Raw genomic sequence first — 12,230 nt, 5'->3', positions numbered from 1 at the left:
AGAGTACTGTCAGCTGAATTAAATGAGTTTGTCATTTTGAGGTAATGACTGTCAGTACTTTATGCTACTGCTGTATTGTTGCTCATGACTGAGTTAGAAGTGCAGTTATGTAATGTGTTACAGTGATTTGGCTAAGTGCACATTTTAAACATCTAATTAGGGCTTTGTACACTACTCGCTGAGATTTCTTTGTGCTTTTAGTTTTGAGGCATAGGACTGTAACACTGGGTTATTTTATTTTAATGTTTTTTGGTGGCTTTCGCCTTATTTTATATATATTTTTATAGAGGAATGGGGAGAGAGATGGGGGGGGGTGACATGCAGTAAAGGCCGTCAGGATTGGGAGTCGAACCCCAGACTTGGACTACCGGCCAAGGTGCCTGGACCGCTGAGCCACGGCCCAGGCCACACTGGGTTACATTTTAACAGTAACTAGTTGCTTAGCTTGTGGACTCTGTGGCCTAAAGCTGTGTGTAATTAAACAACGAGCCACATCAGAGAATTACTGTAGCTGAAGGATGGCAAAGACATCTTCAGTGCAAAATGAAAACAGCAGCTGCCAGACACAGCTATGGTGTTTCAAGTTCTCGCATTAGAAATAAAGAACAGTCTTGGGGCAAGCTGTTGCCCTTTGGACAATCTCCTTCAGGGATGTTCAACATGTTGGGAAGTTTATAATGTCCATGTATGGAAACGTAGAAACATAGATATAAGCCTCGATCTGTGACTGAGTCCCTCTTGCCAGAATTGTGCTTAAGTGTCGACTTTAATGAAATGGATTTCCAAACCTTGACTATCTTCCATTGTTGTTTCCACAGCCTCGCCTGTGGGGAACGGATACAGCAAACCACCCATCCCTCCAGTCTGCTTTCCTCAGGGAGAGAGTGGCCCCCCAGCCATGATGCCCATAAGCATTGATCCAGAGAGCAAGCCGGGCGAATATGTCCTCAAGAGCATGTTCGCCAACTTCACCACACTGTCTGAGCGCAAGATCCGCATCATCATGGCCGAGCCACTGGTGAGTCAATTGAGTGTGTGAAGGTTAATAATGTAAGACCCCGAAAATAATTGATATTCAACTGACAATTTGGTGAGTGAGTTGACAGTCTATTATTTTTGGTGAGCTGCTAAATAGAAATTAGGCTCCAGTCCAGTGTCTCGGGATGATGGGCTCTTTATGTTGCCTGCTGGTCTTGTGTTGTCTGCATCGTACCACTGTTTGTCATACCAGTAAGAAGCCTGGGGGTGAGAAGCGACCAACGTGCAGTCGTGCGCTGGCCATATATGGAGCATATCTTGATTGTACATGCAGGGTGTCAGATCAAGATATGGAATGTCAGAACAGGTCAGCTCCATATATGGAGATCTAAGGGTGGCAGCGGGGACAGTGTATTGAATGTACAGGGTTTGATGAGGGCCCAGGTAGGGGCCGGGACTTAACTGGCGTTCCCTGGCCAGACGACAGCGCCGCTCGTCGGCAGTCTCCTCTGTGAGAGTGTGGAGGTTGTATCAGTGTGTGCACGCATCCGCCTGGGTGACGTCAGACTGCTGGGCGAGTGCGGTCAATTTGGCATGGGATGAATTTTGACCAAGAAATGCACAATGAAAAACAGGTATGGCCAAGGATTCATGGCCATGGCCAGGGTTCATGTCATATACTGTATAGCGTGTCTTAATTCAATTGGAGACGTGACTAGACGTGATGTCACAATCAGGGTTCATGGTCACATACTGTATAGTGTGTCTTTCTTGGAGACGTGATATCACAACGCGTGACCATATATGGGGACAATCCCGTAAATGGGGATTGGAGAGTGACCAGTGAGTTAGGTGTCGTGACAGAGTGATGTTGTGACAAAAACGCATGGTTTCATAGTTTGGAGAAGTATGGAGAAACACACTTTGTGTTTTTCCGTTTACGTCATCCGAACGCGTTACCTATCCCACTCCCTATATATGGAAAAGTCTTAAAACTTCAAAAAAAATGGCCTGGCCCGGCTTAGCAGTCCAGGCACCTTGGCTAGTAATCCAGCATGACAGTGTGTCATGGGTTGAAGTCCCGATCCCGACGAACTTTGCTGTGTGTCTTCCTCCATCTTTCTCCCTACTGTTCAACTATCAATAGGGCATAAAATACCCAAAAATATCAATGAAAACATAACTCGTGATTGGAAGGGAAGCTGTTCTTTATCAATTAACTGACATTAGGGTAGGTACCCTCACAAAAAACATGCAGTAATCCTGGTCTCTAGCCGAGGTGCCTGATGGAGGGGAAAGGAACTGGTCGGAATAACGTGTTCCTTCCACTCACTACTTCCGGACGGGGAAACTATCCCCTGTCAGGTGAAAAGGAGCAGCTTGGACTCCTCATGCATAGAAGGAAGCATGAGGTCAGTCCACTGCCCCCCAGGTTGACAGAGGAAGTGTAGTGCCCAGGATTACATTAGATAATTGACACTGGGAGAAAAAATAAGTTGCAAAATCGTGGGATAAAAAATATATATAAAATGATTAAATGTAAATAATCAAACTATATACCAGTAAGACGCCTGAGGGCGAGAAGCGACCTAAAGGGTGAGGTCACGTGCATGCATCCACCTGGGTGACAGCAGACTGCTGGGCGAGCGCTGGCGCCTTGGAATGGTGGGTCAGATCAACATAACTTCCTGGGTGACTGTAGACTTCCGGAGCGAGCACTGGCGCTTTGGCATGGGGGTAAGATCTTCATTTTCAGGCCTGTTAAGAACTCTAGTTTTCGCCGGCTGCCTGGCACGGCTGCACTAATAACTTTGGGGCAGGCCCGTCTAGAGGAAGGATGGATGGGAAAGGATCAACATTATGGAATGTCAGAACAGGTCAGCTCCTATATACAGTATGGAGATCTAAGGGTTTAAGGTTTGAGGTCAGATGTAAAGTTGCTGGCCAATATTGATTACATCAGGGATCTCTATATATGGGCTTAATATTGATGACAAGGGATCTTCATCCCTGATGATGTCACGTGATGTCACTTGCTCCATCCCTGATGATGTCATGTGATGTCACGTGCTCTCTCACCCCGACCAACCAACACACACACTGACGGGAAATGCACGATTCCATAGTTAAATGCGAACTTCGGTCGCAATAAGCAAATGTTAATATAGAAATGGTTAATGGTGCATTTATATAGCGCCTTTATCCAAGGCTCTTTACATAGGTTGTGCATTATATTCACCCATTCACACACACATGCATACACCGGTGGCAGCGGAAACCATGCAAGGCACCGACTAGCTCAAGGACACTTTGACACTAACTCTGGGGGAGCCCGGTTTTGAACTGGCAACCTTGCGGTTACCATACGGTCACTCTACCCCTGAGCCACCATTGTCAGAGAAGAAGAGGTGGAAGATAAGAGGATATCACGCTATGACAGACTACTCATTAGTTTGGATCCTGTGGCCAATGCCATGTGGTCCAATTCTAGGGAATGTGATTGTTAGGAAGCTGTTAGTTCTGGCTCTCGTTCCACAGGGAAGTGTTAATTACCACAGGCAGTGTGTCTGTCCCCTCACTGCAGCATGCCCCTCTACAGGTTTGGATGTTTGTTTTTGCTATCCAAGACTGGCGGTGTAATTTTGTTTGAGACCAATGTTGAACAAAACAATTAAATCAGAGGGGTCTGATTTAACTCTCTGACAGAGAGTTAAATCAGAGGGGTCTGATTTAACTCTCTGACAGAGAGTTAAATCAGAGGGGTCTGATTTAACTCTCTGACAGAGAGTTAAATCAGAGGGGTCTGATTTAACTCTCTGACAGAGAGTTAAATCAGAGGGGTCTGATTTAACTCTCTGACAGAGAGTATAGAGCTTTGGAGGACAACTACGTACGTACTGTAGTGGTTTAAGCCGCTATATGAGTGTCACAAAAGCTGTATTGTACTCTGCCTCGCAGGGTACATATTAAATACTCTACAAGGCACAAAGTAAATGGACTGCATTTATATAGCACTTTTATCCAAAGCGCTTTACAGTTCAATGTACTTCACTTTCACCCATCGATGGCGGGGGGAACCATGAAAGGCACCAACCAGTGCTCATCGGGAGCAGTTAGGGGTTCAGCATCTTGCTCAGGGACACTTCGACACTTAGCCAGGAGGAGCCGGGGCGAATCGAACCTGGAACATACAGATTCCAACAACGGTCGCTCTACCTCCTGAGTGTTTTACGCAGACTAGTTTTTATACAATTCTGTCTCGCTGTCCAGGTTAGCAGATCTCAAGACCTCTTCACAAACAGCTTTCATGTACTGTACTTGGAAATCGGATGCAATATAATATTGATCTCCATCCCTGATGATGTCACGTGCTCTCTCACCCCGACTATCCAACACACACACTGACGGGAGTCCAGCAGAGACCCTACTTTATATAGGCACTATCTCTGATGAGTGAAGACTACGGTAATGGAACTCATCACTCAAATTCCATCTCTAATGTGTGACATAGACATAGTAGCTCCAGCCTGGATTCAGATGGATGACAGTCACATTGATTAAAGAGAGACTATACCCTACTTTTCAGAAATCCTCATCAGACAGTCCCTATAGCAGATGGATATATAACTATAAGCTAAACTTAGAGTACCACCACCACTTGATCAATAATCATTTACCTTTTTTTATGTTTTCAGGAAAAACCATTAACAAAATCTCTTCAGAGGGGGGAAGATCCTCAGTTTGACCAAGTAAGTACTGTGACAGGAAATAGATAAAGGTTCTGAGCAAATTGTGACATATTGAGTTGATTATCACAGTGGTTCTCAAAGTGGGGTCTAGGGACCCCCAAGGGTCATTGAGGGGGTTCCAGGGGGTCCCCAGCAAAATGTGTTAATATAGCATCACAATCATTTTAACTGCTTTAACCTTATTTTATGCTGTACTAGAATTGTCGATGTACAAGCTCACAGTGAGCTTAAAATATTGTTATTTTAATTGAAAAATCTTCAAAAATGTTAATACATTGGATTATCCGCATTCACTGTTTATTTCATCATGAGATGCAGTAAATACATCAGGTACCATTTGATGGAGCTGCAGATGAAGTCTGCAACTCTGCATACATGTGCATTGCCTATACGTTTAAAAGTAAACAAATCAGTGTTACATTCGGCTCTAGTGCGAATCTACATCGACATGAAAAGGGTAGATGTCTGAAAGCCCCGCTAACATCTCAAAAGGTCTTTCAGAGCCAGTCAAGGGCAGGGAGTGTTTACCTAGAGTGCTGGCACTGGTTGTGCAATAGGTGTGTCCCATAGGTCGGTGTGGCTGTGCAGAGAGGGCCCTTTCACAGCCACAGGGGTGTGTTTGTGCTGCTGCTTGGGGCCATTCAGCCATCGCACAGAGCCAGGATTCTTCTCCCCCTCTGCGTTGAATGAAGGGCGCAGTGTTCCCCGGGCTGACCAGACTCTCCTCCCTTCCTGTGTGCTCGGAGTTGGACCCGACCTGTCCCGCCTTTCCTTCCTTCACTCTCCCCTCCCCGAGGGTGAGAGGCCACCTCGTGGGCACCTTGTCCCTTTGCACAGTCCCCACAGGCCTGTGGCTCTCAAAATGTTTCATTTAAATGACCCCTATAACTCTGTGAGTGTACAAATGGAACCAAATGGTCCAACTTGGTACCGTTTATTTAGTACCTGTTACATAGGCCTATACCTGTCAACCCTGGACTCAACTTTGACAACCACTGCCATAATAGATGAGTATGATATGGTGTGCTACTGTAGAGTAGCTGACAAGCATGAACACATTTGCTTCAATGTTCCTTCAGTTAATAAGCTCCATGAGTTCTTTGGCTGAGTACTGCCTCCCCTCCATCCTACGCACCCTGTTCGACTGGTACAAGAGACAGAACGGACTAGAGGAAGAGATCCACGAGTACAGACCAAGAGCAAATACCAAATCCAAAAGGTGAGTTACATTTACTACGAGTATACAGTATGATAGTGTGTCATGACTCATGATCTACCGTTGTATGTGTATACATGTATATTTTCACATTAAATTAACAAAGGATTTTACTGTGAAAGCCTTAACTTTTTTCAAATATCGTTATAACTGCTAATTATGAATGTTCAAATCCCCATATATCTATTGTCTCCACTCTCAACAGCGATGAGCAGCAGAGAGATTATCTACTTGAAAGGAGGGATTTGGCTATTGACTTTATCTTCTCGCTTGTCCTCATAGAAGTTTTAAAACAGGTGACTAGATTGCGCTCCATGTATGCCCCACACATTATTTATATTACACATTATTTATTCAGGGCAAGTTGCGGCTGTGAACAACACATTCTTGTAGAAATGCAGGAGGTTTACCATGTAACATATTATAAACCCATTTTGGGCGGGAACCCCTTTTGGTGTTATGTTATGCTTTAGCGATTGAAAAATAGCAGATCTACAAGCTCATAGCGCGCCACCGAGTGGCGCGCTACGAGCTTGTAGGTCTGCTATTTATGAAAAATCGAAGAACGACTGACATAGAAACATAGCTTTTTCAGAAAAGTGTCAGGATGTAGAAGACATTTTTAGAATCTGATGTCAGGTCAAAATGGGTTATAAACAGAACATAAGATGGAATAGATAACAGTTCTCTCTCTCTCTCTCCATAACCAGATGCCGCTCCACCCTGTCCTCGACAGTTTGGTCAATGATGTCATTAACTTAGCCTTCAAGCACTTTAGATATAAAGAGGGGTAAGCTTTTTGTTTCTTTACAACTATTTCATTTATTTTAGGTTTGGTTTTCTGCTCTTACTGTTGGGTTTTTTTCTTTAACTTATACAATGTATCTCACAGGTACCATGGTCCTAACACTGGCAACATGCACACTGTAGCAGATCTCTATGCCGAAGTAATAGGAGTATTAGCCCAGTCCAAGTAAGTGAGGGCCACCCTTATCATCATACATCATCATACATCACATTCCGTGCTCAATCAATCAAATCATCACATTCTGTGCTACAAACACGGCTCGTACACACAAACACAAAGTTAAAGGAGAATTCCATACTAAAAGGCTTTCTTACCTTTCTTTGTAGTTGTTACGTCCCGGAGTCCAGGTGGTCCAGGTGTTATTTTGTGCAAAAGCTCCTTATTGGCTATTTCCCCTACCATAAGCCCTAAATGAATTGCATTGAATTGAATGGGATGTATGGGGTGTTGTGCTAATTCGCTTATTTCCATCGCTCAAAATTAGATTTTTGTTGTATATATCCTCTCTTCATAATGTAAATAATAACCCAAGCGGCACACTTTACTACTTATTTCGATGGAAATAAGCGAATTAGCACAACACCCCATACATCCCATTCAATTCAATGGCATTCATTTAGGGCAAATTTAGGGCATTTAGGGGAAATAGCCAATAAGGAGCTTTTGCACAAAATAGCACCTGGACCTCTTTGATGGGGACGTAACAACTACAAAGAAAGGTAAGAAAGCATTTTAGTATGGAATTCTCCTTTAAGCCTGGGAGGGGCAACCTTGTTGACATTATTGTACAAAAAATACACATGTATTTTCAAATCATATTCTTTCCATTCATTTGACAACTTCAACCTTAACATCCCTATTCTGCCATAATAGGCGAACATTTTACGAAAATAGGCGAACGTTCAGTGATAATACCTGATCTACAAGCTCACAACATGTCGCAAAGCCATGTGCTATTTTTGACAAAGGTACCTGTATTTGGTGTAGACTAGAGGAGACAAAGCAGGGGGTAAATTATAGACAAATGCAGGATACTGTTTAACGAGTATATGGTTTAAGTGCTTAAATATCTAGTTCAGTGAGCTTTATGCACTTGTCTGTTGTGGTCTGGTGTCATGCCACTTGATGATAGCATGGCTGAATTCCACATGCCTCTGTGTAAGACATTGCCTGTTTCAAGAGACAAGCACATGACAGACTTTTGGACAAGTACCCCTCACACCAAACTAGGACTGGAAATTGGTGTCTGTTTATTTGAAGTTTTTAAACCACTGCAGTAAGAAGCAAACTCTCAAAATAGAGGTACTGTATGAGCTGGTGAGCAGATTGCATAAGACCTCTTCAAAGTTCTCTCTGTTTAATTTCATATGGGAAATGCTTTACTGAAAGGCTTTTCCAGAGGACTTCATGGGACATTGCTTAGATTTGGGAGGCCTCCATTTTCAACCTTAAAAAATTAAGCCAACAACGCAACGCATTGCTTTTTTGAAAATCAGTTATTTCAACAATCTATGCCATCCTGCAACAGAATATAAATTAGGCTTAAAAGTGGTACCTTAATCCAATTGGCTAAAAATGACTTGAGAAATGGTTGCTATTTCCTTTTAAGTCAAACAAATTCAAGGAAATAAGTTATCTCAACTAGTGTTTTCCACATGACTAAGAGCAACTCATCCAATATACAGTAGCAGCTGTGTTCAGTTTCTTACAGGTAGAGTATGAGCCACTATGGAAGAGATTAGTCGATGGCCACATGAGCTCCCGTGATGAATAACCCTCTAAATTTAGACTAACAGAAGAATCCCATCTCTGATTCAATTTGGCAAGAGGATCAGGTGCTAGACGAGGAGTTTATCTTTGGGCGCAGAGACTTGTGGTCTACAGACAGAGAGGGTCAGATGGGGATATTTTGGGGATCTGGTGCTGGTTTTTCCACCCCATATCACAGCCTTCACAGAGACTGAGAGACATCTGTACTTTACATTTGTAATGGATGAATGGAAGCAGTCTTGATGTGCAGTTTGACAAGGGTTGTGCAGGCACCTCGTTATTTAACGTTTCTTTAAACATTTTACGTAAGGTTTCCTGCTGTGAAAAAGAAGTTCATGACTGAGCTAAAGGAGCTCCGGCAGAAAGAGCAGAGTCCTAATGTAATCCAGAGTACCATCAGTCTCATCATGGGTGTGAAGTTCTTCCGTATTAAAATGTATCCAGTGGAAGAGTTTGAAGCCTCCTTTCAGTTCATGCAGGTACAAAGCACTTTCAATTTCAAATTGGCTTTTTTGGGCATGTCATTATAGGCAAACATTAAAGTTCAGAGTTCTAGATTTGTCCAAATACTTTTGGAAATAGCAGACATACAAGCTCACATTGGCTATGTTTGTACTGTTGCACCATTGTATGATGAAGTTTAAATCAGGCTTACATAGGGGGCACGGTGGCACAGTCGGTAGTGCTGTCGCCTCACAGCTAGAATGTCCTGCGTTCGATTCCCGCTCGGGATGCTGTGGGCGCTGGCGGCGTGTCCTCACCTCTGTGTTATCAGTGCCCATACCCGTGGCGGGTATGGGCACCCTTGGCGGGTACCTACCCGTGTCCCCTAGGGTAGGTACCCTCACAAAAAACATGCAGTAATCCTGGTCTCTAAACTGCATCTCCCTGGCCAGCCGGGGTGCCTGATGGAGGGGAAAGGAACTGGTTAGAATAACGTGTTCCTTCCACGCGCTACGTCCAACCAGGGAAACTCCCCCCTGTCAGGTGTAAAGGAGCAACTTGGACACTCAAGCATGAGTTCAAGTCCGTTGCTCTCCCCAGGTTGGCGGAGGGTGTGTAGAGCCCAGGATCACATTAGATCATTCACACAGGGGTGAAAAATGGGTTACAAAATCGTGGGATAAAAAATATTAAAAAAATATCAGGCTTACGTAACTGAATGACATTCCAATTGTGTGAATGTGTACCAAATAATTACTGAAGATAAATTCATACTTTTCTATAATTATCATATACACTATAGTATAGTATAGTATAGTATAGTATAGTGCCATGCAATTTGAGTGCATACAATTGCTGCAGTTCTTCATGCAATGCACAATTAAAGGTCGTCCTGTCTTATAGCCTTTGTTGGCTTTTAGACGGATTCTAAATTACCATTATGACCTACAGTATTTTCATTGTCAATCGAGATGAGATTTATTGTGAAATAATAAACCAACTGAGTCAATGAGGTCACCCTGCACATTTACAGTTTGGATGCAATTACCCTGTGTGAACCAAGGATCTCTCTTTTGCAGGAATGTGCCCAGTATTTCTTGGAAGTCAAGGACAAAGATATTAAGCATGCCTTGGCTGGACTTTTTGTAGAAATTTTAGTTCCTGTTGCTGCGGTAAGTCTCCCTCTGATACAGATAATCACAGTTGTTTTATTTGGGAAATGATTATCACTGTTGAGGATGAGGTGCAGTCTGTCTTGTCATTATAATAAATGTGATATTGTACTCCATTGTAGGCTGTGAAAAATGAGGTGAACGTGCCCTGCCTGAGGAACTTTGTAGAGAGCTTGTATGTCACAACCCTGGAGCTGTCGTCCAGAAAGAAGCACTCACTGGTTAGTCACCCTGCCGGAGGATGGAAATGACACGGAATGTTTGGGCTGTTTGTTTCCCTACACCGCTGCAGACACTGTGACAGTCTCCACTACAAAAATACTGTCCATTGCTGGCATGCCTTTGGTCCCTGTGAATCCTCAAGAATTTCAAGGTCACTCTATATGTAATATCAACATCCAACAGCACCAGCCGTTTACAAGAAAAGACAGACAAAGTCTGTAAGGCAGAGACACTACATAAAAAAATAACAAGTGTATAGTCATATTTTAGACATTGGTTAATGCGTTAAATGCGTAAATACTGTAACTAATATCACACATGGACATTTTGAGGCACACACCTCTAAAAGTGACCTTGGTTTCTTAGACAGTATAAAATATCACTCACTTGTATATGAAAGTAACATTATTCAGTAATGATACTGAATTAACTGTGGCGTTCCACAAGGTAGCTGCCTAGGACCTTTGTTATACTCTATTTTCACAAACGATTTACCATTGGCTATACATTTTTTTAATACAATTATGTATGCTGATGACACAACAATCAGTTAAAACTGTTGGCACAACACAAATTGAACAGGTGAACACTATAAAACTTCTGGGAGTAACTATAGATAGCTCTTTATCTTGGTCCAAACATATTTAATATTGTCATCAAAATGGGAAGAGGAATCAGTATGACTAGTAGGAAGTGTTCTGCTTTCATCACTCACTCTATAATGAAATCTGTTATTCATTCTTTGGTTTTTGTCTCATTTAGAATACTGCCCTGTTATCTGGCCATCAGCTACAAAATCTGATTTGAAAAAGTTGCAGATTGCTCAGAATAAAGCGGCTCGTCTGGCACTAGGCTGGTCATACCGTGTACAAGTATTAGTTATATGCACGAACATCTGGCATGGCTAATGGTTGAAAATAAATTAGCAGTGAGTCTTTTAATGCTACTGCAGAACATTATTTCCACTGGTAAGCCTGGCTCACCAGTTAAAGAAATGACTTCTGAACATGGTTACAACACCAGAGGAGCAGCTTCTGGTAACATAAGAATAAAAACAACACCAAAATCAAACTGTCTTAAACACACTGGTATAGGTCAATAACTCTCTGGAATGCACTGTCCAAAAACATCTTATCTACAATACATAACTAAATTACTTTAAAAAAGAATATCAAGATATACCTTGCCAATTTGCCAAGTACATAACTGTGATTTTTTATTTATTTATAATGTGAATTTGTTCTTTGTATTTGTTTTTATTTAGTTCTGTTTTTTATTTTAAATTGTATTTTTTGTTGTACATTTGAATAGTATTTGTTTTATTCAGGACCCCAGGAAGACTAGAGGCTCAGTCATGTGTCTCTAATGGGGATCCTTCAATAAACATAAACTGTTCAAAAGAAAACATTAAACATAAGTCAAAGTAATATGGCTGTACTTTGCACCTACCTATGGTGTAATAAGTGTACGATATTGTTCAGTTTACTCAGGTGACACAGTTGTGTGATGAAGCATAATTTATTGTCATTGACATTCATTGTCTTCTTCACAGGCTCTTTACCCACTGGTGACGTGTCTGCTGTGTGTTAGCCATAAGGACTTCTTTCTCAACAGATGGCATGTTTTCCTCAACAACTGCCTCTCTAACCTCAAGGTAAGTTAACTTGTAAATTAACCGCTGTATTAGTGATGTAACACTGTAAGTTGTGCATATAAAGAAACTTATTATGTAATTACAAGTAAGACGCGTGAACGCGGGAAGCGAACACAGCTGTTGTGGCAGTTTTCTACTGTGTGTGTATGTGTGTATGTGTGTGTGTGTGTGTGTGTGTGTGTGTGTGTGTGTGTGTGTGTGTGTGTGTGTGTGTGTG

General features: G+C 42.4%; 1 protein-coding gene across 4 annotated transcripts in view; it reads left to right on the top strand.

The window, feature by feature from the left end:
• The window catches only part of frya (furry homolog a), a 68,581-nt gene that overhangs the window by 11,275 nt on the left and 45,076 nt on the right, over positions 1-12,230 (top strand). For all 4 annotated transcript variants that reach the window (XM_080772776.1, XM_080772775.1, XM_080772777.1 and 1 more), the window contains exons 2-11: positions 819-1,018; positions 4,674-4,727; positions 5,807-5,946; positions 6,149-6,239; positions 6,654-6,733; positions 6,836-6,916; positions 8,832-9,000; positions 10,045-10,137; positions 10,260-10,358; positions 11,912-12,013. In XM_080772776.1, coding sequence (XP_080628902.1) covers positions 819-1,018; positions 4,674-4,727; positions 5,807-5,946; positions 6,149-6,239; positions 6,654-6,733; positions 6,836-6,916; positions 8,832-9,000; positions 10,045-10,137; positions 10,260-10,358; positions 11,912-12,013 — 1,109 coding nt within the window. The remainder of the gene's footprint in view (positions 1-818; positions 1,019-4,673; positions 4,728-5,806; positions 5,947-6,148; positions 6,240-6,653; positions 6,734-6,835; positions 6,917-8,831; positions 9,001-10,044; positions 10,138-10,259; positions 10,359-11,911; positions 12,014-12,230) is intronic.

This window comes from Protomyctophum bolini, assembly GCF_963924005.1.
Source record: "Protomyctophum bolini genome assembly, chromosome: 9".
NCBI classification, from domain to species: domain Eukaryota; kingdom Metazoa; phylum Chordata; class Actinopteri; order Myctophiformes; family Myctophidae; genus Protomyctophum; species Protomyctophum bolini.
The sequence above is the reverse complement of the archived record's forward strand: the minus strand, read 5'-3'. Positions and strand labels throughout refer to the sequence as shown.